Genomic DNA, 27,516 nt, shown 5'->3' on the forward strand with positions numbered 1-27,516 from the left:
CCACAGCCACCAAGGCCATCAGCCTCCTCCAGGTGACCCGGCCAGGAAGCCGGTCGGCCAGGAAGCCGGTCAGCCAGGGAGGGTGGGATGGTGCCTGGTCCCCTCTGCAGCCCCAGGAAACCTCCCCAGGCCTTCTGCCGATACAGGTGAAAGGTCTGTCCCCAGATGTCACGTCCAAGCCGGACGAGCTGCAGGTGCCAGCCCTGTGTCCTCCCTGGAAGGCGGGTGAAGGGTGTGGGGACAGATAGCCCCAGGCTGCCCCCTCTGGAGGGCTGGGCCCACTGGAGGCCAAGCCACTGTCCCCACGCCCTGCCTGGGCCACCTCTGTCCCCCTGGTGCTGGAGGCCAGGGAAGGCAGAGGGTTCCCCGTGCCCAGCTGACAGCCACACGTGTCCTTGTCCGTTGGGGACGCTACCGAGGGGCGCCCTCTCCTGAGATAAGGTGCAGGGAAGCGGCAACCGAGGGTCTGCACAGGACTCCCAGCACCCCGGGAAGGGGGTCTCGTCCCTGCCAGCCTGGCCTGCAGGTGCCCCTCCTGGAAGAGGAAACAGTTGGGACTGGTGGCCACGGGGGTTTACGGGGTCCCGGCCTGGCTCCCCCGACAGCGACCTCCACCTCAGCTGTCCCTGCCCAGGGCTGGAAGAGGGGCCCAGGCTCTGCCCTGACGCCCTCAGCCTCAGGGCACTCAGCCCCAACCCCGGGACACGGAAGCCTTTGAGTCCACTTGTGAAGGGAAAGCAGGTTTTCTCCACCATCACTGTCACCCTCCGGGGGTCAATTCCTGCACATCCTGAAAGGCAGATGGGAGCGAGGGCTTGGCAGGCCTCTGGCGAGACGGCAGGGAGCACCTCGCCTCTCGGCCCCTCTTACAGCTCAGGAAGGATGTGGAGCCCGGTCCTGACGGTTGAGGCCTGGGAACACGGCTCAGCTCCCTGCCCCACCCCCTCCTGCCGGCCCCCAGCCCCTTGGCCCTGGCTCATCCTGCATCCCCAGGGCCCAGTAATGGTCTGAAAGTCAGATGAACTCACTTCAGATTGAAATGAGTGTCTTTGAAAAAGCAGGGTCGTAGTTTGGTTCCAAGTCGTGTTCTCTTCGGTGGTTCTGGCCCCGGGGAATCTGGCTGGTCTTGGAGTCATGTCTGGTCTCCACGTCTCGGGGGAGCCCAGGGGTGGGGGACACCCTTCAGAGCACAGGACCGCTCCCCCAAACATCCACCTTGCCCCGGGCAGAAGCCCTGGGTTCAAGCCACCCAACGGGAGGGGGCAGACAGCCCTTCAGGGACATCATGGCCCAAACGGCCCCTCCTCCCATCCCCTGCCAGGGACATTTTTGGTCGCCAGGGGTGTCACTGCTAACAGTGATGCTGGGTCACGAGACTGAGAACTGGGCCAGGAGTGTCCCAGACGTGCAGAGCACGGGTGGCCCCTACTCACAAGGGATGGTCTGGACTGGCCCCGCGTGGACACCATGCCCCATCCAGGAGATGGCCCACCACGACCCGGTGACTCCTCTGGGCTCCAGGTGCCTGGGGGTCCAGAGTGGGGATGGGGGCAGAAGCCTGCGAGGCCGACCCAGGGTCTTCTCTGTGCTGCTGACACAGCAGATGCCAGATTCTGTAATAGGGGCTCAGCTGGCAGAACGGCACTGGGCTCGTTCTAGCTGAGGGAGGCTGCTGTCCAGTGCCCGTCTCCAGGCCGTGGCTCTGACCCGCACAGGGTGCCATGCGGGCTGGAGTGGGCAAGGTCTGGGGCGCATGGGGCCTGGAGGTAAGGATCTGCCCGGTTTTCTGGCATCTCTGGCGCAGGCCAGCCGGGCACGGGCTGCTCCATCCCGCGGAGCGGAGTGATGCTGACGTGTCTTTTGTTGACTTCTGCGATCGTAAGCTGCAGCATAATTACCCCATGTTCACAGAGTTGTGCTAATGGCGTTCCAGTCCAGCTCGGGCCAGGCCCCGGGGCCGCAGAGACCCTGCAGCCACGCTCACCTCATTCACAGACACATCCGCCGGGTAATTGACAGGGAGCCGTCTGGACAGGCCAGGCGCTTCGTGAGGGTCGTTTCGGGGCAGCACTTGCTGCCTCAAGGAGAACAACAGAAGCGTTCTGTCCCCTTTACTGTCGCTCCATGAACGCCCGGGCATCAGTGAAGGAGCCGGGCCCTGGGCCCGTGCGAAACCCTGCCCTGAACCTCTCCCGGGATCCAGCGCCCAGGAAGGAGCAGAAAGTGCCGTCTGCTGGGGAGGCGGCTCTCGGCTCCTTGCTGTTCAACCTGAAGCCAGGCAGCCAGGCCCGAGGGTCAGCTTCCCCCTCGCTGAGAGGATGAGGCGCCACAGGTCGGCAGTCTGTGGGAGGGGTCGGGGAGGATGGGAGCCCTGCGGCGTCCGGGGCCTGCGCTCGCCTTCAGGGACATCCGGGGAGGGTCCGCACCCCGCTTTGCTCCCCGACAGGGCTCCCGGAGGCTCAGCCCCTCCTGAAGGTCAGGTGAGCCCAGCTGCTATGGATGAGACCTGCCAGGGTGCCCTTGGCGACCTCTGGGGTCTTGGCTCTTCTGCCGCCAGGGCGAGGGTGAAGCTGCAGCCTCAGGCGCCTGGTAGGTGGGCACCCAGCACAGATGTGTGGCTCCCGGTGGGGGCAGCAGCATCCCGACACCAGTCCCCCTTATGGGCGGGGCTGGCCATCCCCCAACCCGCTGCGTTTCCAGGAGGGAGCTGGCCTGGAAAGGCCGTCTAGACAGGCAGGGAGCCCTCCAGGACCCAGACGTGGGGTCCCTGTTCCTCTGACGCCCCCAACAAAACCCAGAGTGGGGGGCCGTGTGGGCTGCGTTGACTGGCCAGCTGTCCCCGGGCTCCCTTGCCTGGCACTATCCTTGCGGCCACGCCGGGACCCTGAGCCGTGCGGTCAGACAAAGCTCCGCAGGTCAGAGCGCCTTACGGCCTCGTTACCCAGCCCTGCCCGGCTCCTCGGAGCTGCGTTCACCGCACGGTGAATGGACTGGACTCTGTGTGGGGACCAGGTGACAGTCGCTCTCACGGGACCCGAGCCTCTTTCCCGCTCCCACAGTGAGAGGCCCCAGGGAAATCTCACACCTTCAGGCTTTCCTGGCGTGTGGTGGAGATGTCACAGAGCACGTGGTGACGTGTAGAGGGACAGTGGCCGGCGCTCCGAGCCTGGGTGCAGCCTCTCTGCTCCCAGCACTGTGTGCCAGCCTGGGGGCGGTTGCACCTAGGGGTGTGTGGTAGATCCCTCTCTGGAGCCCTCACCCTGTGCTGGGTGCTGGCAGAGCCTGGCGAGTTCTCTGGTCAGGAGGGGCCTGGGCACCCACTGCTGGGGGATCTGCCCCGGCTTGGTGGCCGGTACGGGGTTGGCTGCAGTGGTGAATCTGCTCCCCCTGTGACCACAGCAGAGAGGACACGGCCTCTGGGATGCTGGCCGCGCAGCTCCAGGCAGAGGTGGGCCTGGGTGGAGTCACCGACTGGGATTCTGGAGGCCTGGGTTGGTTCTGCAGAGCAGGGGGGCCTTGACTGACAAGGCTGGTGACCCCGCCTGGGCCCTGCAGGCTCGCAGGGGAGCACGGAGTGGAGGGGTTGGGGTCTGCCTGGCTCAGCGTGCAGACCAGGGGACAGAGGACGAGGACCCGCCTGAGGCGCCCGGGGTCCCTGATGCCAAGACCAGGCCGCTGTGGTCCAGGCTTGGATGGTCCCCTCCAGATGGAGAGGTCACAGGGCCTCCCGGGCGGAGCTGTCCAGCCCTGACCCCGCAGGCCTCGCCCCTCTGTGGAGTCTGGGGAGGCAGCGGGACCGCGCTGACTTGGGGGGTGATCTGCGTGGCCACCAGCATCCTCACTGGCCCTGTCACTCCCAGCTAGAGGAAGAGGACTGAAAGGTGCGGTGGCCCGGTGCACCCCAACAGGTGTCCTTTCAGCGGGGGCCTGAGGGCATGAGTGGGGAGGGGCCCTTGTGGACCTGAGTGGGGGAGGGGGCACAGCCCAGGGTGGCCGGGCTCTGACAGCAGGTACCAGGGAGGACAGGTCAGGGGCCCAGGGATGGCGGGTGATGCCAGGCAGGTGGAGGGGCAGTGCTGGGCCTGTGTGTCCTGAGGGATCTGTCCCCATCCAGCCTTCTCCAGGGTGAAGCATAGCCCCACAAGGTCACACACAACCCCAGTCCCCTCTGCCCTCTGCAAGCCTGGCCTGGGTCGTCTCTAATGACCCTCCCCTCCCCAGACTGAGGGCCCAGAACCGGCCACAAACAGCTGCTCCTCGCGGGAGGTGTCTGTCTCCCCAGGTGCTGGCGGCAGAGGGTGTTTCAAGGGCTCTTGATCCGTCCGTCCCTGCGTTTCCATTTCGAAGCTCAGTTGGCAGCCGGCTCTGAAATCTCACATCTCAAGGACGAGCGTCCCGCCTCTGGGCACTGTCCTCCGTGGGTTGATGGCAGTGGCAGTGACAGCAGGAGGGGGTCCCCGACCGCCACGTGGTGGCTTCTGCTAGCTCAGGTCACCTGGCATCTCTGCGGCCCACCCTGCAGCCTTCTCTGTGCAGCCTGGGTGAGCCTGGGGAGGAGGGGAGAGGGGCGCTCGGCCAAGGGGGCCGGACACTGATTTGATGTTAAGGCTGCAGTGGAGCCGCTGCAGGGAACTTAACTAGAGAGGCTTTGATCTCGGTTCCAAGAGACCCTGGAAAGCCTGCTCCATTGCCGTAATCACAGCCATTATTCTTTTCCTTTTTATCACAGTTCCCTCCACCTGCTCTTATCCAGATGAAAAAGCCAGGCTCTCAGAGAGCCCAGGCGAGCCTCTCAGAAGGGCCTGCCAGGCGGGCGTCTCTAAGCAGAGGCCTCTCGCTGAGCTGGTGGCCACAAGCGGACTCTCTCCTCTCTCCCCCGCGCTTTCCTGGGCCCCTTCCCACGTCTGCAGACTTACAGGAGGCTGCGGGACGAGCCAGGTAGTGGGCAGGGGCTCTGGGCATCTGTGGCAGCCAGCAGAAGGTTCCAGAGGGGGTGCCCGGCCATGGCAGGGGGTTGCCCCCTGCCCCTCTCCTCCCAGCTCATCCTACTTCTGGGCTTGGGAGGAGGATGTGGCCCGGGTGGGAGGACGGGACAGCCCAGGGTAGAAGAGGGCGCGGCCGTGGACAGGAATGGCGGTGACAGGGCAGGATCAGGCTGGGACCGGCCAGCTGGGTTCTGGGAGGTTTGCCTGAGAAGATCTGTGACTTTGATTGGCAGGCCATAATTCTGTTTCACAGTCGTGACGTTGGGGACAGCCAGAGGCTAACTTACGGAGCAGGATGAGTTCAAAGGCTTGATTTTAAGTTGGGAGAATGCGGGTGCCGTGCTCTGAGCCGTGAGGATCATCTGTCTGCGAAGGTGGCCTGTCCCTCAGTTATCCCAAGTTCAGCTCCCCTCCCTGATCCCTCCGGACAGGTTGCCCGTGAAGCATCACCAGGCAGGGTCGCTGCTGGGGGGACCTCGACTCTAGGGACCCAGTCCTACCGCCCAAAAGGTCAGGGACGGCGCCGCAGATTAACGGGTCGGGCCACTGCCCCGTCGAGGCCCAAGCCGCAGAGTGGCCTGGGGTGGTCCCCTGTGCCGGGCCACGGGAGGGGCCCTTCTGTGAGGCGCCGGTTTCCCTTGATTTCTTTGTCTCCCTCACACCCCCAGCCCATGCAGAGATCATCCTTGGCTGGTCCCCACACCCTTCCCCAGGGACCTGGACTTGGGGACAGGCCACACGTGTTTAAGTGGAAGTTGAACAGTGATCCAGAATGCCATGCTCGGCTTTCACCACAAACTTGATTTCAGTGTAACTCAAATATCGAGACTGTGATGCTCCATCCGATTGTAAGGTGTCCTTTTCTGGTCTTTTCAACCCTCACGCTAATGTCTATCTAATTAGGGGTGGAACTGAACATGGGTCTCTTAGTTTGAGAGTCCAGGGTCCCGGCAGTTAGCTTCAGTTTGAAAGTGGCTCTCGCTTTGTCCAGGAGAGGCGGGCTGTGGATTAGGAAGCCGGGGCTTCTGCTCTCCGCACTGCCTCCTGCTGACGTCGGGGCCCTGGCCCCCCCATCACCCCCAGGCTGGAGACGGAGGGCCGCGGCCTGTGGTTTGGGGGCAGGGCTAGTGCGGGTGGGGGCTGGAGCCGGGTTCCAAGGGCAGCAGGAGAGGGGCGTGCTGGGCCGGGGCAGCGGGCAGTGGCGCCCATCCCCTGATGTGAGTCAAGCTGGTCGCTGTCCACTCAGTCCCAGCTGGGAGGTGGGGGGCTCGTGGCTGAGGGGCAGGTGAAGAAAGCCCTTTGCAAACGGGAGCTGCAGGTGCAGGTGAAGCTGCAGCCGTCTTGCAGGGTCCCTGGGGTGTCCGCGCTCAACCTGCCCTGAAGTCCTTCTAAGGAAGTGGGGCGGGGCTCCACGGGGGGCGTGTCCTGAGCACGTTTGGGCGAGCGCTCCTGACCGCAGAGACACAGAGCCGGGCGTGGGGGATCTCTCAGCCTCCCCACTCCCTCCGGGGCCTTCAGCCTGGGAGCTGCTCCTGCCACCCCTCCCCCCGTCCACCTCCCCTTTACCTTGTCTCTTGGCCTCGGGCCAAACTGGCTGGTGAGTTTAACCCACAGTAAAGGCAGTAAGGATAGTCATCTCCTTGGATGACTCAGAGTCTGCGTGCGCCTCACCAGAGCTCTGTTTTCATCCAGTGCTGTTTAAATCCATGGTAGAGAGCCTGAGGTGAGGGGCCCCTCCCACCACCGTCTCCAACCAGCGGCAGTGACAGTGGCATCCACACTGCTGCCCACTCCCCGCTGTCACCACGGCCCCCTCCCACCGTTACCCCTAGTGATTCCTTAACTCTTCCCTCCTCCCGATGGCGCTAATAGTATTTTCTCATTGTGTAACACTTTGGCAATGAGCCAAGCGCAGATTCGGGGACGTGCGTCCTGAGGATGCCCGTTCGGGGTGACCATGGACGAAGTGGTGGCCCGAGAACATGGTGATGCTGCTGACCTGTGAGCACCACGAGAATGCAGCACAAGGGGGCCCTCCCTGCGTGCAGAAAGGAAACCCCGCACTGCGGAGGGACGCGTCCCGGAGCGTGAGAGGCCATCCACACCACGATTTCCAGTGGCCAAGGCCACATCCCCGTGTGCCAGGCGGGGCTCTCCGTGTTCCCTGGTTTGTCGCGGCGACACACGGTGACACGCCGATTGCTGGCGTCTTCCTCTCCCGCCTAGGCAGACCCCTACAGGTCCACTCCGAGGGCGAAGGCAGGTGGCCTTTTACGGTCTCGGCGCTGAGTGCCCCTCGCCCCACACAGGTCCCACCGAGGGCTGCGTGCTCCTCGGTCGCTGGCGGGACTGGTGGGACTGGAGAGCCTTCCCCGTCCTCACTGGTGTCTGATTTCTCCTGCGAGGAGCCGCCTGCCCCTGGCCTCTCCGGGGGGAGGAGTTTCCGTGCCCGTCTTACGGGAGGAGGCGTCTACCGAGGCGGGGGGCCAGCCCAGGACGAACCCAGCAGCCCTCTTCAGCCCCAGGGGCGTGGGAACGGAAGCTCCCAGCTCAGGAGCGCGACAGCTCCATGTCCTGTGCGTGTCTGTGAGGTTCAGCACGTCACCCCAAATCAAAGCAGCAGGCAGGCCCTGTCGGTGGGACCTGGTCCCTCGAGGGAGAGGGGTGGGGAGCAGTCTTGCACCCCGACCTACACCCAATGTCCCAGGAAGTCGTGTTGAGGCCAGTGGGGAGAGGTTTGCTGGATGGGTTTAGGTGCCGGCCACTTGGCTCCAGACTTGGGACACCCCGCCACCCCTGCTCCATCCCCCCAGCTGGCAGCCCTCCATGTACTCAGGACACACGTGGAAAGGCTGTCTGAGACCTTCTCGAGGCCAGTGGGCCACCCCCCCGCCCAGAAAACATGGGCCCCTGCCTACCCCGGGGGCGATTTGAGTGTGTCTACCACGTGGACCCACTGGATCTCTTGGATGTGTGGCCATCACTGGTGTGGCCTCACCTGCAGGAACAGCAGGGCCAGTCCAGGCTGGACCACGGGGCCACGGGAGGAGGAAGAAGCTCAAGGTCATTTAGGCTGGTGGGTTACAATATCCTGGTTAAAAGCAATTGTACACAGCAGCCGGGAACACACAGCTGCCATCCTGTGCTGTGTCCCCCCGACCAAGTCCTGCAGGCCCTGGGCTCCTGTCCTGAAAGCTGACCGGTGGTGGCTCACAGCCACGGGTGCAGGAATCAGCAGCGAAGGACGTGCGGGACTTTCTGGGAGACGGGAGACTCCGCGGGTCAGGGGGAGTGGGTTTGCCTGGGTGGGCGCCTGGAGGACTCACGGCCCGCGCGCTCACAGCAGGTGCGTTTTACAGCATGTGTACTGCGCCTGGGACTTGACTTTACAAAGTGCCGTCCTTGGGTTTCACAAGGATTGGCAGATCCTGACGCAGGATTTCATAACCGCGCACCTCACCGCCCTCTGTGCCCCGCAGGACGAAGCCTGCTCTCATTCAGAGGTGTCCTGGGTGTCCTCGGCTGGGAGCAGCTTGTTCTGGACCCAGAGGTGACGAGGATGAGGGTTTGATTTAGGTCACTGCTGTTGTCATGAGTTCTCCTTGAACTTTAACTGAAACCTGCTTCCCTGAAACCACTAACCATCGCCCGTCTCCCAAAGGGCCCTGTGAGGCCCAGGACACTCACGGCAAGGCCCTGACCCACGCTGCCCATGGGGCACGTGCAGATGCTAAATGCACCCCCAGACTTGCCAGACGCCCCATTCTGTGGGAGACAGATGCCTGCAGCCGTTCCGACCAGAGTGCAGGTCCCCTGGTTACACATGCGGTGCGGTGCCCCAGGCCCAGCCAGAGACGAGCCAGGGCCCCCGGCTCCTCCCACCACAAGCTCCACAGGCCTTGTGGCTCCCACCTCCTGGTCCCCGTGTGGGTCTCCATGTCCCCACCTACATGGCCTGGACCCTCCCCGAGGGCAGAGCCACCTTCTCATATGGGTCTTTCCCTCCTGTTGGGGACCTGCCCGGGCCCACGTCTTCCTGGTCACGCGTGTGCCTGGTGGTGACCCAGCCTGTGGTCAGCTCCAGGCCCCGTGCCGGTCTCAGGCCCTGCTGGCCTCCTCGGCTGCCCATTTTTTGTTCTCATCCAGGCACAGGGCTGACACTCGTGATTGCTAAATGCCATCCTCTCTGAGTGTCTGTCACAGTCTTCTGAACCTTTATTATGTCAGGCATCCTCCCAGATTGAAGTCAGCAGACTGGATTAAATGGCCGTGGTGCCTCCCCGGTAATGGGGCGGGGGCTGCCTGAGGGCCAGGCCCAGCTGAGTCGCCCCAGGGCCTCTTCCCACCCGGGAGGCCACGGGGCACCGGTGCCCAGAGCCGTCCTTTGGTATCCCATCCATCTGGAGCCGGGGCCCTGGACTGCGCCCTCCTGAAACCTACACCCAGGTTACAGACCGTTCTCTTCACTGAGAAATGACGCCTGAGCAGGAGTTTGGACCCCCTCAGCCCTTCCAGTGACCGGGCTTGGGGTCTGGCTGGTGGCCGCCCTGGTTTGGGGACCGTGCTGAGGATGCTGAGGTGCTGCTATCCGGCCATCCTGCCTGGTCCAGCTCAGGGAATAAATGAAACTTGGCAAAGCTTGACTCAGCCAAAACGTAGCAGCAGGGACTATATGCCCTTGAGTACTCAGGATGCAGTGGCCCTCCGCTCACAGCCTGCTGGGTCCCGGGGACCAGGAGGCCCCCAAGGGCTGGGTGCGTGTTCCACAGAAACTTTCCACAGGGTCCCTTCCCCGAGCCCCAGGCCCCCAGTCAGGATCTCTTGGGCATGGGAGCAACCTCTGAGCTGCTTGTGGAAAATCTGTAGAAACAGGGACGGTGGTGGTACCTACCTTGATGGGGGAGCGTCGAGGGCGTGGTGTGGCCCCCCCACCAAGTCTGGTCCGGCCCCTTAGGGACCAGTGCTGCCGCTGGGGGCAGCTCTGCACTCCTAGCCTCTGGGGCTGCGTGGATGGTAGGAGCCCCCGGCCCCTGGTCCTGGGGCACATTCAGCGGCCTGGATCACTAAGGCACCGAGGCAGTGAGCCCCTTGGGGGTCCTCTCCCAAGCCGGGCCCCCCTCCTCGGGCTCAGCCACCACCAGCCGAGCAGGAATGGCACGCGCCCTCCCCCATCCCAGCAGCAGGGACGGGGCCCTGCAGATCCCAGCCCTGCAGGTCACGGTACGTCTGAACGCCCAGCTGGGCAAGGCTGCCTCCTAATGGGTGGCCAGGATGGGGGTGAGAGGTGACGGACCTGACCTCTCCTGAGGGGGGTGTTTGCTGCTCTCCCGCGGGACCCCCAGCTGCAGGCAGAGGTGACAGCGTCCAGGGGGAGTGTGGCCAGCTGTTAACATGGAATGACGTTCCCTCGAGCGTCAGGGGACAGAATCGGGCCACAGAACTGGGGGTTTGCGCGACCACCCACCCCCACCCTGACCTCCGCCGTCTAGTGAGAAGCTGCAGGTCTGTCTCTGGGGGAAAGTGAGCATCTCTTTCTTTTTTTACACGTCTCTCTACGGCATCTGGCTTTTGTTAAATGCTTATGGCACCGCGTTTCTCCTAAGAAGACTCCCTGGAGTTCTGTTTCTTTCCGTCTTCACGGCAGCTGCCCATCACCCCTCAGGCACACGCGTGTGCACGCATGGGCACTCTCCTCCCTGGGCCCCGGCAGGGCCTGTGGGTCCAGGCGCCAGGCTGGGCTGGGGGAGCAGCTGTGGGGAGGCCCGGCCTGTGTTCCCCCCTGCAGAGGAGGACGTGGTCAGGTGTTGGCCGCGTGCACAGTGGCAGCAGCTATTGGGGAAGGAATTGTGATTTTTTATTTGTTTTATTTTTGAAGCATTTTTTTTTTTCTTTCTGGTTTTAAAAGTAATGCATGGGGCTTCCCTGGTGGCGCAGTGGTTGAGAGTCTGCCTGCCAATGCAGGGGACACAGGTTCGTGCCCCAGTCCGGGAAGATCCCACATGCCGTGTAGCGGCTGGGCCCGTGAGCCATGGCCGCTGAGCCTGTGCGTCTGGAGCCTGTGCTCTGCAACGGGAGAGGCCGGAACAGTGAGAGGCCTACATACAGCAAAAAAAAAAAAAAAAAAAAAAAGTAATGCAAGTTCTTTGTAACAAAAATACCTGGGGGAAGACAATAAGAATTATAATCCCCCCCACCGCCGAAGAAAACGCCAACCACGTCTTGTGTGTTGGTGTGTGTGTCTGTGTGTGTGACACAGAGAGAGAGCAGAGGTGAGACAAAGGAAGGAGGGAAGGGGGAGCCCAGACTCTAGAATCTTCCTGGCTGCCCCCTCCCAGAGGAGGAGGGCCCACCGGGAGGCGTGTGGGGACTGGCCTGGCCCATTGCAGGCCTCCCCACTCCTCTCGGAGGCCCGTGTCCCGCGTGTGCTCCCGGCTGTAACTGAGGTGCTGTCCCAGACCCTGGGGTCCCTGGTTCCTTGAGCTTCAGGAGCGGGGGATGAAGGGTGGGCACAGCGGGACCTGGGGAGGGTCATTCCTGGGGGCAGTCGGCTCCCAGGGGGTCCTGGCCGGCCTTCAGCCAGGTGCATGGGTCAGGCCCTGTGGCTGAGATACCCATCGTCACGAAGCCGCTGGCCTGGTCACAGGACACCAGGGCTGAAGTGCGAGGCGGTGACATTTTCACAATAAACCAGAAATCTGAGTGTAACAGAGAGGTTTCCAAGTGCAGGGTAGGCGCCTGCCTAGACCTGGCTTGAGAAGACCCCCAGAGTGCCACAGGGGGTGTCCAGGACCTCAGCCCCAGTTAAGGTGGCCAGTGTGGTCCTCTGGGGGCCCAGGGCCAGCTGGCTGCCTGTCCTCCCCCCTGCCCTGTGCCCCGCACTGGGATGCAGGTTGAATGAGGTGCTGTGGGTTCCTGGGCAGCTGGGTGGGGGGCCTGGAAGCTCCAGGTCAGGTGTGGGCAGACAGGGAGGGACCAGTGCCTTGGAGGAGGGCGCCGCTGAGTCCATGGCAAGTCCGGTGAGTTCCGAGCACGTGGTCAAGTTCTAAGTACTGTGAGCGACAAGGTACCACCCGTATGTTAACTGTGCAGCCCGAGTTCACTGTCGGCCCCCAGAGCAGAACCGACAGCGTGGGCAGGAGGGCCAGGCAGTCTTCTCCTCGACACCAGGCGACCTCACGGTGCGGGTGGACCACCCCTCTCATACCTGAACTCCGTGTTCAGCTGTGTGACCTACGGGGAGAGCCACCTGGTGTCTCGGGACGCCGCCTCTTCCGAGCTCCCCGAGCACCTCTTGAGCCTGTATTCTGAGCCCCTGTGCTGATGCGCTGCCACCCTATCCCTGTCCCCTTGCCCTTCACCTGGGCTGCTTGCCTCCAGGAGCCCTGGACCTGCCCATGGGAGCCGTTCACGTACTGCCATTTGCCAGCATTGTCAGAGGTGCGGGGCGCCTGAACTGAGGACAGCGCGGTGGAGCCCGGGGACAAGGCAGCCGGGGATGGGAGCGTTTATCCGTGAGGTCCTCCAGGGGTCGGGGACAACATCCGAGACCCAGCCCAGCCCGGGAAGGATGGTCACGGCACAGGGCGAGGACCACGTGATGGCCCTGGGATGAAATCCCGGGAGGAGACCCGAGTCTGCAGACAGCCAACCCCCAACACGGAATTGAGGGCTGGAGACCCCAGAAGGGGTGGCCAGGGCAGCCGAGGAAACGCCATGTGGAGGGATGGAGAGGGGCCGGGCTGGGCACCCAGGCTGTCAGCTGGTAATAAATTCATAAACCGGGACCCACGGTGTCCTGAAGGCACACGGAGCCATGCATGGCCTGTGCCCATGCACCCCAGTGCTGGCTCGTTCCCTGGTAGGCTTTTCCACACTCTCAGACAGAGGTTGGTTTTCTTCCTTTCATAGATTGATGGTGTCCCCAAAAGATACATTCAGGTCCTAACCCTGTTACCTGTGACAATGGCCTTATTTGGAAATAGCGTCTTTGCAGCTGCAGTCAAGTTAAGATGAAGTCATTAAGTGAACCCTAATCAACATGCCCAGTGACCTTGTGAGAAGAGGAGAGACACCAGGAGGTCTGTGACGATGGGACTGATGTGGCTGCAAGGCGAGAAACGGCCACCAGGACCCACGAGAGGCAGGAAGGTCCCCCCCTCCACCACGGCCACCCTGAGAGAGCCGGCCCTGCCGAGGCTTCGATTTCAGACTTGCAGCCACCAGGCTACGGGTGAAAATTCTGGGGGTTAGGCCCCCAGTCTGTGACGCCTCTTTACAGCAGCCCTTGGGCACTGGCTACTGTCCAGGACACCTGCTGTCAGCCGCATCTCCACGTGGGTGCACATGCAGAGGAATTGGGGGGCCCTTGGCGGCCTTGTCCTTCCCTACCCCAGTGCCACTGGTCCATGGGGCGTGGTCCAGAATCGTGGCACTTGGGGGGATGGCGGCGTTAGGCTGACGGCTACCGTGTGAGAGGTGCACTGGACGTAGAAGCCCTCTCAGTCCCCCGACGGGGACCTTGCCCGGCCACCCCCTTACAAACGAGGGTCCAGGCTCCGGAGGCGCAATGTGCCTGGGTCAGGGGTTTCCCATGGCTGGTCGGTCAGTTGCTTTGTTAGTTACTGACCAGGGCTCAGGTTCCGAGGAGACAGGCCTCTGCTGGCCACTGACGTCAGCCAAAGGTGTCTGGGGTCAGGGTGGGTGGCAGCGAGGACTGGGAGCGCCACAGCAGCCCCACGGCAACACGCAGAGCTTAAAATAACAGCCGAGACAGAACCCACGCAGCTGCCTGACCGCACGTCGCAGAGTTGGACCAGCCCACAAGTCTCAGCATCTTTGCCGTGAGCTCCTGGACCCCTTCAGATGCACGGTTGCCCGTAATCACGTCTGTCTTTGAGGCTCTAACCACTGTTGCCACCAGAAACGCACACCTCATTATCCACGACACTCTTCCCTCTGCTGCATTTGTTTATCTACTTATATATTTACGCGTCTGTTTGTTTATTTTTGCCTGGTTCTTAGCGCAGGATATAATTTTGCGTGTAATTAGTTAGTGCACGTTCAAATCACAGACAAAGCCTTCAGGGAGGTGGCGCTGGGGTGTTGGCCATGGAACAGGCTCCGCTCAGCAAGGGGAGGGGGGTCCCAGCAGGTCGAGGAGGAGGGCCCCGGGGCCCACATCCTTCCTCCCGCACCTGTGTGACCCACACAGGTGAGCCGTCCATGACGGGCTCTGGGCGGCTGGCCTGGAGTCCCCGTGCACAGCTCCCTTCAGGCCCTGGACCGGGCATGTCTGGTACCCAGTGAAGACACCCCGTTGCCTCTTGGGTCGGTCACACCCAGACGTGGCTTCCCTCGGGTCAAGGTGGCCTGGGCAGCTCTGGTCTGATGAAGCCGGTGGCTGCTCCATGCACTTTATCCTGCCAGCCTGGCCCCAGGCCAGGCTGGGCACCCGGAGGTGACATCAGTGACAAAAAGGCAGGGCAGTCCTGTGCAGTGAGCCACCTGGAGGACCCGAGGGCTGCCTGGAGGAGGGGTCCAGGGCTGACAGCAGTGTATGAAGAAGGACACCCAGGGCTGAAGCAACGGCTGCCTGGGAGCCCCAGGGAGCTGCCAGCTTTTCTTCTGTGGGGTGGACACTGCCACCCTCCTCCCCTGCATGTGGGGACCGTCTCCTGGGTGTCACCTCCTCGTTGTTCCCTTGTTTGGAGCTGCAGCATGTACCCCCATCCTCTCTCCCTGCCGACCCCCTGCATAGCGGTGGGCTGGGATCTGTACGGGGCCATATCCTCGAGCTGGGAGGGACCTTCAGGGGCAGAGTACCGTCCGCTTTCTCACACTGTGGTCCCAGGGCCCAATGCAGAGGGCGGCATACAGTGGTGCTTATTGTTCACTGAGGGAAGGAAAGTGAGGCAGTGAGTGGATGCCCCAGTGGAGGCTGTGGCCGTGTGGCCACACCGAGGGGCCACCCGGTGTCACCAAGAGGTCTAGGCTCACAGCTCGGGGATGACCGGGGGGGGCACCAGCCAGGCCCGGGGAGGACCTGCAGCCTCCCTGGGGCCAGCGGCCAGGCTTCCCTCATCGGCACCCTCCGTCCAGCGCCGGCACTGCCTGTCTGGTCAGTGTTACTCTTCAGAGCATCTTGGTTTACGGACAGGCGTGTCCCTCTGCTGGGATGCTGGCCCCCTCAGCTCCTCAGAGCAGTGGGTGCCCTTCCTGGATTTAGGAGTCACATGGTGGGGGGTGAGGAAGCCAGTGAACCCCACGGAGTCGCCACCTGCAAACGAGACGGGTCCCTTCTCGGCAGGTTGGGCCGGTCCAGATACAGACCGAGGCCGCTCCAGGCCAGCCTGGCCTCCTGTCGCGGAGCCCTGTGCAGCCCAGGTCCTGACTCGTGACCCTTCCCCTGTGACTCAGCCCTTCATTTCCAGGCATGGCTGAGATGGGGCACATTTAACGTCCTGTCGTCCAGGCAAGGCTGACAAAACCATGCTGTACAAGCGTGGAGGTCGCTGGCCTGACCCGGTGCATTGGCTTTTACAAGGTGGGTCTGACAGCGTCGTCTGGGGGTTCAGATATCCCTCTGGGTCCCTCTGCAGATGGGTGCCAGGTGGGCGCTCGGTGTGGTGCCGGGACGGCTGGTCTCCAGGCGCGTCCACTCAGCCCCATCTGCGCCTCTCTTGCAGGTCAGCTGGCCGCCGGCACCTGTGAGATTGTGACGCTGGACCGCGACAGCAGCCAGCCGCGGAGGACAATCGCCCGGCAGACAGCTCGCTGCGCGTGCAGGAAGGGGCAGATCGCGGGCACCACCAGAGCCAGGCCCGCCTGCGTGGACGGTAAGAGCCCCGGCCCGGGCGGCCGTCGGGGGCCACAGGAGGCTGCGTGCCCAGGGTCCACGAGATGCCCCCAGCCCCCAGGACATTCCGCCGAGGCGCCCTGCTCGCTGGGCAAGGCCTCGGGCTGCACGGGGCCGCCACCCCCGGCGGTGCCGGTTGTGCCCCTGAGGGCTGCGTGCTGACCGTGGGCGTGGAGTCCAGGCTGGCGGGGAGCCAGAGGGTATTTCTTGGCCAGTCGGGCTTGCTGCGGGCAGAGGGGGTGGAGGCGGTGCCACCAGCGAGATGGCCCTGATGCCCGTGTGGTCTCTGTCTGAGGTGCCAGCGGGGCTCGTTACCCTGCGGGTCTGGCAGGTGGCAGGTGGCAGGTGCCCCAGGCTTCGTGACGTGCAGCAGGGCCGCCACAGGCTCCCAGGACAGCCGACGCGATGCGCCTGTTGGGTAGGCTGGTGGCACCACTGAGTCTGAGCCGGCTGGGGGACGAGACAGGTCTTGTTAACATTCTCTCTGAGTTAATGCTCAGGCACCGTGTGGGAGGTGGTACCTCTGGGGACCGTCCTCAGAAACAGACCCACAAGCTGTCTCTACAAAGCGGGGAGGAGTCCCCGCAGCTTCCGTCAGGGCACCGACGTGGGCGCGTCCCCTGGTGCAGGAGACACCACAGGTGCTCTGCAGGGGACCTGGGCATCCCAAGGCTGGACGCAGCGGGGCCCAGCAGGGGTCTGGGGCGGGGCCAGCGGTTGAGTGGGGGAGGCGGCGTTGGAGCTGGGCCGGAGCCCTACCCAGCCCCAGGACTAGAGCAGGGGGGACACCCCTTTTCTGGGCGGCCTGGGGGCTCCCGTGGGCCTGGCTGGCAGCTACCTGTGTTGGTCCAGGCTCCTTGGGGTCGATGGCCCCATGCAGGGGTGTGGGGTGGCTGGAGGAGACGCGGTCACCGCGGTCAAGGTGGAGGGTCCAGGGTATCAGCCGGTCCATCCCGTGGGGGCGGCAGGGATGCACAGGGTCATCCAGAGCTGGACTTGGACCCTGGCTCTTCTGGTTGGTCCCTCCCCTCCCCTCCAGCCTCTGCACGGGCTCTGGGGGCCCAGCTCCCTGGTTCAACCTGTTGCCTCCGCCCGGGAGGCCCACCGACTCCCCTGCTCTGACCTAGGACGTGGCGGGGAACCACCTTGCCTGCTGCAGGCGGTGCTGGCGAAGGTCACGGGAGAGGTGACAGGCATGCTGAGCACAGGGCTGGGGCATCGTGAACTCCCGGCCACTCTGGGAGGCTCATCAGCAGTGCGGGTAGGGCTGCATCAGGAGCGAGGACACATCATCCCCGAAGGGGAGGCTTTCTGACAAGCCGGGTGGGTCCCAGTGCAGCCCCCAAAGGGAGAAAGGCCCCCAAGGAAGGGCCCCTCGGGGATGGGGCTGATTCAGGGGCCCGGGTCAGTGTCACCAGTGAGCCTGTCCAAGACTGTCTGGGGACCTGACCGGGGCAGTGAGTCTGCTCAGGGCCTGGGACCTGGAGCTCTGGCCCCACATGGCCTCCAGCAGGATTGGGGACGGGCCTGGGCTCTTGGCCCGAGGGAGCAGGCCCGGCCCTCACCACTCCAGGCCCTGACGTCCTGTGCACCTTTGGGGCTGAGTTGGCTGCGGGAGCCTCACCCATGGAGCCTGGGGTGCCCAGAAGCACCCTGGAGGTGCACAGGGCTCCGGGACCACCCAGCCGCCCCCAGAACCCGCCTTGCTTCCCTCAGGCCCCTTGGCCACGTGCCACCTGCCTTGTGCTGCCAGCCCGGAAGGGCTCTCTGGGAATGTCGGGGGCACCTGGGAGGTGGTGGGAAAGGACTGTGCCTTGTGGGGGGCTGGAGGCTAGTGGAAGGATGCTGAGGCAGCTGGTGCCTTCTGAGGATCTGGAACAAGGAAGCACTCGTGCTGGCGTCAGTTTTGTTTCTCAGAAGCTGTTGTCTGTCCTTGTTAAGAGCATCTAGCCATCGGCATCCCACGGACGGGGTGTGATTGAACAGCCAGATGTCTACGCACAGTGCTAACATCCTTGCCTTTGGGGACCATCCTCAGAAACAATCACAGACAGTCTTTACAGAGAGGAAAGACCTAGCTACTCCGAGGCCGCTCCACTGACCCTAGACTCTGTCTGCCCAGTGGGTCGCCGGTGGACCTCCTTGACCCCCAGTGAGCTGGGCTAAGCCACCGCATCCCTATCTGCAGCTCCTGTAACTAGAAGCAGCTAGAGCGCCTTCGGCTGACATTGATGGATTCTTCCCAGACAGGAGGGAGGGAGGGGGAGGTGCGGGCCCGCTCCCCTCCCCTCTGGTCATTAGCTCTGGGAGCCTTCGGGAGAGCCAGGTCAGAACTGATTACTAATTGAATCTGGGTCTGCTCATCCGAAACCACGTTCTCTCCCCCTCTCCCGTGAGCCTCCCCGTGCCTTAGGAGCTGGGTCCCAGAGACCCAAATTAAAACCTGGCCGTTTTCAAGGGAGGCCACACAAATCAGTTAGCTGGCATTTTTTGCACAGTGGGCATTTCCAGGCTGCCATCTAATTTAATTTTTGAGTTTCTATTTTCTTGCTCTGTGCACATAATGTTTCCTCAAGTGTGAATTATGCCTGCTAAAGAGAAAACTTGGGCTGCATGGGGTTGGTTGGAATTCCGTATGAACGGGGCTTAAATTGGGATGGTTTGTGCTGACCCTGTCATGTCTGGTAAATACGTGGGCTTGAAATACTAGAGCCCAGCTGCATCTGTTCACATGTTTATTCATTTATTTATTAACTTATCGTTCATTCATTTGCCCACTGACTCATTCATTGGATCAAATAAGGTGTTTGCTCCTGGGTGGAGGAGAGCTGGAAGGGGAGATTGACTCTTAGGGTACCTAGTACCTAGAACATGCAGTGCTGGGGGGCTAGGGTCCAGACTGTGAAGCAGGGGCTGGGGGACCCCAGAGTACAGCCGTCACTTCCTGTCCAGGACCTTAACAAAGTTGCATCTTCAAGGGAGCATTTGAGCAGGGTACCAAAGAATGAATAGGAGCTCACCAAGAAAGTATCTCTTTGTAAAAGGAGGGGGCTGGTGGTGAGAGGGGAGCTCCTGGCCGTGTTTCTGGGTAAACCGCAACCCCCCCCACCAGCCTGGACCCTAACCCTAACCTGCCTAGGGTCTTTCCAACTCATGGAACCATCAGAGAAAGAGTTTCTCAAACAAACCCCACTATCCCTGCAAGGCTCCACGTCCTTACACACAAATACAGAATGGCACCTACCCTCGGGGCTGCCGCTGGTCGTGGATACCTCGGTTAAAAGCCTCCTCCGCCGGCACTGCTGCTCTGGAAGGCTCTGAGGGCCCCTCTCCACCGGTGGAAATGCGCGTGGTCCCAAAGCCCCTGTAGCACCGCTGAGAGGACCGAGGCCCAGTCCCCAAGCCCCGCCCCGCCCAGTGCACAGCAGGTCACACACAGGCAGCTCCACTCTCCCTGAAGTGGCCTCTTTCTTTATAAAGGTAGGCTCTTCCTCCCATCAGCTGAATTCTCATGAAACTCTCTTGGAAGAGAACCAAGTAAAGAAAGCAGCGTGGTGCCCAGGGGCCGGGCACGGGCAGTCGGGCGGGAGAAGAGAGGGTTGTTTCTGGAGCAGCACTGCCCCAGCCATGGTGGGGGGGTGGGGGTGAGGGCAGGAGTCTTAGGCCAGGCCCAGCAGGGTTCCTGGGAGCCATGGGGTGTGGTGGGCAGGCGGAGTTCCGCACAGGCCTGTTGTGAGGGCCGCTGCAGCCCTGAGGAGGAGGTTGTAGTCTAGGCTGGCACAGTCCAGTCTGGAGAGGGTCCTCCCTGTGTATGGCCTGCCAGCCTCTCCAAAGTCCCTGCCAGGACTGCCTGGCTGATGCTGTTGACCACTGGCACCTGCTGGGAGCTGGCCTGTCTTCTAGCCAACATGCCTTTGTATTCCTGAGCAGGGAACAAATGCATCCAGGTCTCATGCCTGAACATTAGGGTCAGATCTTGTAATATACCTTTCCTTTCCAGGGGAGCCTGGGATGCAAACAGGGCCCAGGGTGTTGGGTGGAAAGCCATGGCCCCAGGCCTCCTGGGTTCTCACCAGCTGTGTGCACAGATTGGATAGCAGCTGGGCATCATCACACTCTTCTTAGAGTGAGAGGAGGTGTGATGCTCAGAGGCCCTCTCTGAACTGATGTACCAACCTAGGGAACCACCTGTCCCCCATTTACATTCTTCCCAGCCATGTATGAGACATGCGTGTTCCAGACATGGCCTTTGAGGGATTCTGCTGAGGAAGCTGGAGCAGGGATGGCTGTTTGAGAAGGGTCTGTGTGCAGATGGCTGCTATGGTCTGAGATGAGCCTGGGTCCCCGCCAGGGAGGAAGTGAAGACCCAGAAGAGGCACCTCATTAGTAGATGCAAGGAGCTGAGGGTGCAGAGATAAACCCTTGCATCGCATCAGCTGATCTTCATCAAGGGCGCCAAGACCAATGGGGAAGCAGTAGTCTTTTCAACAAGTGGCACTGAGACATCTGGATTTCCACGTGCAAAAGAACGAAGTTGGATCCCTGCCTCACGCCATATATATACCAGCAACCTCAACACGGATCAGAGACCTAAATGTTAAGGGCTAAAATGATGAAACTTGTAGCAGAAGACAGGAGTAACTCTTTATGACCTTGGATTTGGCAAAGGATTCTTACATATGACACCAAAAACACAAGCAACAAGAGAAAAATAGATAAATGGGACTTCATCCAAATGAAAAACTTCGGTGCCTCAGAAGACACCATCAAGAAAGTGAAAAGACAGCCCACAGAATGAGAGAAAATGTTTGCAAATTGTGGATCTGATAAGGGACCTTTATCTAGAATATATAAAGAACTCCTCCAACTCAAAAGTGAGAAGACAATTAACACAATTTTAAAATTGTCAAAGGATCTGAGTAGACATTTCTTCAAAGAAGATAGACGTGAATAACCAGATGCCAGCTCCCATGAGTCAGCAGGAAAATGCAAATCAAGCACACAATAAGACACTGCTTCACACCCCAAAGCGTGGCTAGAATCAAAAAGTCAGATGATAACAAGTGTTCCCGAGGGTGTGGAAACATCGGAACCCTCCTACACTGCCGGTGGGAATGTAAAAGGGAGCAGCTGTTTTGGAAAAATGATCTCGATTAAACAAGAGTTATCATCCTATGATCTAACAGTTCCACTCCGAATGGAATCCTAGGTATTCCCCAGGAGAAATGAAAAACATACATCCACTCTGTCGACTGAAAAAAACGGCACAATGTGAGGGTTGTGAGTTAAGTTTTATTTGGGGCACAGTGAGGACGATAGCCCAGGAGACAGCATCTCAGAGAGCTCTGAGGACCTGCTCCAGAGAGGCGGGGGGAAGGTCAGTATATATGAGATTTTGGTGAAGGGGGAGTCCATGCAATCAAGCACATATTCTTTGCAGAAGGTTTCTGCAAGTCACGAGGAGCAGATGTCACCTTGAAGGAATTTAGTCCTTTTCTAGATATGAGGAGATGCAAGAATTGGGCTCATAAAATCTGAAAATATCTAACTATCTGAAGACCTGTCCTGCCAGTTTTTCCCAGAGCACAGAGAGCCTCTTTCCTGACCTCCACCCTGAACTCTTTTCAAGGGGTGTGGAAAGTCAGCAGCTGCAGCGGCTCAGGATTTAATCCTAGTAGAGGTGGATGGCAAGTGCCAGTTTGTAGTTGGCAACTGAAAAACTTGTCCACACACATTCACAGCAGCATCTGCCCTAACAGACAAAAGGTGGAAACAGCCCAGACGTCCAGCAGTGGACAAATGGGTAAACTGAGGGTAGTGTGTCCATATAGTGGAACGTTATTGAGCTGTAAAAAAGAACGAGGATTGACACACATTCAACGTGGATGAAACTGGAAAACGTGACACTCAGGGAAGAAGCCAGACCCAAAGGGCACATGGTATGTGATTCTCTTTACGTGGAATAGGCAGATCCAGAGAGACAGAGAGCAGATTAGTGGCTACCAGGGGCTGGAGAGAGATAGGAAGGGGAACGGGGTTTCTTTTGGGGGGATGAAGAAGCCCTGAAACTGACGCAATGGATGCACGGCTCTGGATGCACTGAAACCACTGAATGATGCACTTTTAAGTCATGAATTGTAAGGTGTGTGAATCAAGGTAAAGCCCTTGCCCCCCACACACATGCACAGAGCTGATGAGGTGGGTGAACTGGGAAGGCGGGGTGGGGCGGCCTTGCACGAGGCAGGGGGCGGGGGAGATGTGATGGGGGCGGGGCCGGCACTCCAATCACCCCTGAGTGGTGAGGACCAGGGGTTAGGACATGGGCTGTTCTACAGCCTGGTTGGGTTGGAGCTCAGGTTGGAGAAGGTCTGACAGGGGAGGCGAGTGTAGACCACCATTCCTTAAACTCTAATGGCAGGGCCCGGCGTCTGTTTTGTAGGATATGGTAAAAATCACATAACTGGGAAACAAAATTTCAGAGAGCATTTGAGTCGAAGTCTGCTTTGTGTTTGATCCAGCAGAGCCTGGATGGCCCCTCTGTGTCACACTGGCCTCGCTGCATAAGGAGCAGAGTGGGCCGCGGCCTCAGCAGCAGGGTCCGCAGCCCCCACCCAAGGTCCTGTGAAAGGGCTGGGACCTGGCTTTGAGGCTCAGAAGCAAAAGGGAAGGAAACGTGAGGCCTTTAGATGCTGGTGGAGAGAACGAGGCAACTGAGAGGAACGGAGAAGCTGGGAGTGGCTGGAAATTCCCAGAAGGGTGTTAGGGGTTAGGGGCCCAGGGCTGCCTCGGGGGAGGGGCAGCTCCCCGCTGTGAGGACTGGACGGAACCCGGAGGCCCATGCCTGGGTGGCCCTTAGTTCTCCATCAGGTGTGGGCCTTGGTGTTTCAGCACCCGGCTCTGCAGCCTCACCTGGATCACCCTGCTTCTCCCCAGGGCCATTGCAGCAGCGCTAGGGTGGGTGCAGAGGCAGAAGCATGAGATGAGAGGAGGGGGCCGTCACGGGCAGCACAAACCTGATGGAGGCTGAACCGGGCCGATGCGGTAGCAAAAACCCCGGAAGGCTTGCTGGAGGAGCTGAGCCCCGTGTCCCAGGGAGGTGGCCACGCCCACCTACGTTGCTCCGTGGCCCTGGTTGTGCCCTAGACTCCCAGAGTGTCCTTTAGCAGCAGACTTGAATGAGTGGTCACTCCACGTCCACGTCCAGACACCAGACCCCGTTCTTTGAGAGGAAAGGGGACAGGATTCAGGGTGGACAGCAGGCCTCAGTCTTTTAGGCCAAAAGCTTTTAGGTGTTTTAATACTTGGAAAAGTGAGTATGCATATTTAGAAACCTGCGTGTGCCCTTTATGCAGCTGAGTGGCCTCCAGCAGTTCGGCTAAGCTCTGTGAGCTGTGGGTGGAGGAGCAGCAGAGGTGTGAGTGAGGGGCCAGCCCTGCCTGGCCTCCTGCACCACCCAGTGCTTCCTTTATCTGTGTCACCCGCTCTCTGGAGTCTGCTAGACCTGCCCCCGTGGTGGGCCGAGCAGGCTTGCAGTGACGTGCAACAGTCGTGTTAAATTTTTAGAAATTTTGTGAGCTGACTGCTATATACAGCCGCTAGTAAAAAGGAAGTTATCTAACCTTACCTGTACATAAATTATATTAAAAAGAAAGATATCCACCTTAAGGCTCTAAAAAAAGAACAAGCTAAACCCAAATCAAGTAGAAGGAAGAAAATAACAAAAATTAGAATGGAAATAAATAAAACAGAGACTAGAAAAAACAGTGGACATCAACTAAACCAAAAGTTAATTATTTGAAAGATAAACAAAAATATCGAAACTTTATTTTTAACTAGACTGATCAGAGAAAGAGAGAAAAGGCTTAGATTACTAAATCAGAAACTGAAGGGAGGACCACCCTCTTTATTTTTACTATCCTTCACAGAAACACAAAGGGTATAAAGGAATACTATGAACCGCTGTGTGCCAACACATTAGGTAACTTAGATGAAATGGACACTTTCCTAGAAACACACAAACTGACTTAAGAAGAAATAGAAAGTCTGAGTAGACCCATGACAAGTCAAGACAGTGAGTTAATAATCTAATAACATCCTAGCAAGAAAAGCCTAGTACCAGATGGTTCCACTGGTGAATTCTACCAAATTTAGAGAAGAATTAATGTCAATTCTTCTCAAACTCTTCCAAACAAAACACTTCTTGACTCACGCCATGAGGCTGGGTTTACCCCAATACCAAAAGTATCAGGAAAAGACATTACAAGGAAACTGCAGACCTTATAAATACAAATGCAGAAATCCTCCACAAAACACTAACAAACTGAGTCCAGGAGAATATGAAAAGGATTGTACGTCATGACCAAGGAGGATTTATCTCAAGGGTGCAAGAGTGGGTCAACATAAGAAAATCAGTAGCTGTGATATATGGTATTAATAGAATAAAGATCTAAAGTCACATGATCGTGTCAATAGTTACAGAAGAAGCATTTAACAAAATCCAACATCCCTTCAAGATAAAAACACTCAGCAAACTAGAAACAAAAGGGAACTTCTCAACATGACGAAGGGCATCTATGAAAAGCCACCAGGCAGCATCATACTCAGTGGGAAGACTGGGTGCTTTTGCCCTAAGATCAGGAGCAAGACAAGGATGTCTTCTCTGGCCACTCTATTCAGCATTGTCCTGGAAGCGTGGCCAGGGCAGCTGGGCAAGAAACGTAAATAGAAGTCATCCTGATGGGAAAGGAAGAAGTAAAGCTATCTATTCACAGATGAAGTGATCTTTTGCAAAGAAAGCCTGAAGGAATCCACGTACACACTTAAAAGTAATAAAGGAGTTTGGCAAGGTTGCAGGATACAAGGTCAGTATACAAAACTCAATGGAATTTCTCCACAATGGTAGGGAACAATCTGAAAATGATCTCAAATAATTCCACTTGAAATAGCTTCAGAAAGAATGAAATACTCAAAAATAAATTTAACAGAAGTGCCAGACTCGTGCACTGAAAGCTATAAAACAGAAAGCTAATAACATCGCCTCCCTCATCTTATACATTTTAATCAGCATTTGAGGATAATCAGCGTGTAGAGAAGAAATATCTGTGCAATATCTTGGAGGAGATTCTCTCCAGGAACCAGGAGCTGATGTGCCCCAGCGTGCAGTGGGAACCCTCGTGCTCTGATTGAGGCCATTAGCAGGGACGCGTGTGACATTATTCAGAGAAGGGTGCAGGGGGCTCTGCACTGATCAGCAGGCCGCCTGCCTCTCGTCCTGCTACTGTAGCTCAGGGACATCGCAAACACTCATGGTGGGGGGGGGCGTGTGTGGGACCCTGTTACACAGGCTCTGCCCAGGGTCCCCTGGGAGTCCCCAGGCTCTGTCCAGGCCGATGTAGGCAGGTCCCCCTCCCTGAGATTGCTGATCCTCTGTCTCCTTCAGGAAGGAGGGCAAAGGGGGCGCTCAGCTCCGGAGCCCCCGACCCTGGGCGGAGTTTAAATTTGGAAGTTTTTCAGGACCCCAAAACAAAGCTGCAGTTGACATGGGCGTGACAGAGCTTTGTGAACAGTTCCTAAAAGCCAGCATGTGCAGGTTTACATGGTCACCAGGGCCTTGCTGGAGGCTTTAAATGAACCACTGGTTTTATTTCCACAGACGCCCATTGAGGGAAGCACTCTTATCTGCCCCCCTTTAAAGACTGGAGACTGGGCCACATGGGGGATGGAGCTTGCTCCAAGTGGTCAGCTGCAACCTGGAGGCCCCTGGGTTTCAATGCCCCCCAGGAAGCCACAGTGCCCTTTGGGAAACACCCAGCAGTGCTGAGAGGCCCAGACCTGGGTGCAGAATGAGAGCAGCCCAGGCTGTTGGCCTCAGCGAGAACCCCGGGGAAGACGGGACAAAAGGTCCTGACTGTGTCCTGAGATGTGCGGGGGAGTGGAGGAAGCACGAGACCCCAGGGGAGGAAACTGTGGACTCAGGCCGCGGCTACCCAGGAAGACTTCCTGTAAGAGGTGACACCAGCGCTCATCACTGGGCCACGGCTGCCCAGAGCAGGTGGGCGTCAGCGGGCAGCACACCAGGGTGCTTGCTGGCTGCTGGGCAGTGGGTACCGTCACGGGCAGAGTCTCTGAGAGCCGTGCCGAGGACACAGTGCCCGTCAGAACCCGTGGTTGAGTCCCCCTTCCTTCCTGGGCTGGCGGCTGCAGAGGAGGGAGGCAGCGGCCCCTCTCTCTTGCCCACGTGCGCACATGCCAGCACAGGGTCACACTGGCGCTCAGCCTGGTGGCGGGGCCGTCCTTGGCCCCAGTCCATCGCCTGGCTCTGGGCCCGCAGAGGGAGATACCCCAGCCGCTGTGGTCTAGCGCTGGGGGGCCCTGCCTGGGGGTCAACCTTGTGGAGGGAGAGAGTGGGTGCAGCCCGCCTGCCATGCTGGTCACGTCCACTCCCGAGGGTGGAGGTCACAGGAGCTGGACACCACGGGTCCCATCGCTCCCAGCGAGTCCAGCCCCTTTTCAGGGAGTCCAGCTTCTGTAGAGCAGACGGACCCTGGCACCGTTAGTTTCAGGGCAGGCCCAGGAAGTGGGGTGTGGGGAGGGACCCCTCTGGGAGGAGGATGGGGCCCGGCATCCTTTACTAGCCTCTCCTTCCCGTTGAAATTGCCGGCCTCGTTAGGTGAGGCCCCCGCGGCTTTCCTCTGCGCTCCGGAGCGGCTCCGCCCACCCGGGGCTGGGAAGGCATCCCTCCCCGGGCCTCCTGGCGAGAAGCGGCTTCCCTGGGGGCTGAGCGCGGCCCTGGGGCTCTGCACCTCCCAAGGGGGCCCTTCCTTGAGGGAAGCTCATGCTGTTTCATGTGATCTGAAATTTCAAACTCAGTTCAATAGCGTGGTAAAAACCAAATCAAAGCCAGGGAAATCGTCGACAAAACAATTGCATTTTGATCCAGGGAGCGGGCCTGCCCCCATGTCCTGCTGGCTCCGGGCACGGACGCAGGGGCAGCTCTGGTCGCTTTCAGGACCCGCGTGGAGGGGGCGCCCGCGCAGCCGTCCAGGTAGGGCTTGGGGAGGCGGGAGGGGCCCGGTCCTTTGACCAGCTGCTCAGGCCGTGGTGGGAGGCAGGGGCTGATCCCCAGCTGCTGGGAGCACGGGTGGTGTCTGACGGCCTTTTGGAAGATCTCTGCCCTGCTCTCTGGACAGTAAAGTCAGGGCACTGGGTGCTGGGAGAGGTCGGGCTGGTGACGGAAGCAGCAGTGACGGTGGACGGGCGAGTCAGGAGGCCAGGTGGTGGCCCTCGCCGTGGGGTTGTTGAGAAACTGGAGGGAGAAGCCCTGAGCCCGGCCCTGGGCGCGGCCCGAGCACAGTGCAGAGAGGTGTCTGTCCCGACCGAGGGGGCTCTGGGCGTGGCCTGAGCGCTGTCCCCCGGCAAGTGTGGCTCACCTGTGGGCCAGGGAGCAGGTGCCCAACAGGGGCCTGGAGGCAGGTCCAGGGGCTCCCCTGGGTGGTGTGAAGGGGAGTGAGGTCAGCAGGGAGGAAGCTCAGGACAGGGATACGGCTCCTGGCCAGGCGGCCGGGCTCCAGGCTGCGACCGCGGCTCAGAGCCCAGGCGGGGGGAGAGGCGGCAGTGTCCAGCAGGGCAGCGATGTCAGCGTCCCCTTCCTTGCTCTCCAGGGCTGTACTGGGGGGG

The 27,516-nt window shown here is 59.9% G+C and overlaps 1 protein-coding gene across 5 annotated transcripts in view; it reads left to right on the forward strand.

Moving 5' to 3' along the window:
* TAFA5 (TAFA chemokine like family member 5) overlaps positions 1–27,516 on the forward strand; it is a 211,337-nt gene that overhangs the window by 108,471 nt on the left and 75,350 nt on the right. For all 5 annotated transcript variants that reach the window (XM_082636088.1, XM_082636090.1, XM_082636087.1 and 2 more), the window contains exon 2: positions 15,671–15,820. In XM_082636088.1, coding sequence (XP_082492214.1) covers positions 15,671–15,820 — 150 coding nt within the window. The remainder of the gene's footprint in view (positions 1–15,670; positions 15,821–27,516) is intronic.

This window comes from Mesoplodon mirus, assembly GCF_964341445.2.
Source record: "Mesoplodon mirus genome assembly, chromosome: 11".
Taxonomy (NCBI): domain Eukaryota; kingdom Metazoa; phylum Chordata; class Mammalia; order Artiodactyla; family Ziphiidae; genus Mesoplodon; species Mesoplodon mirus.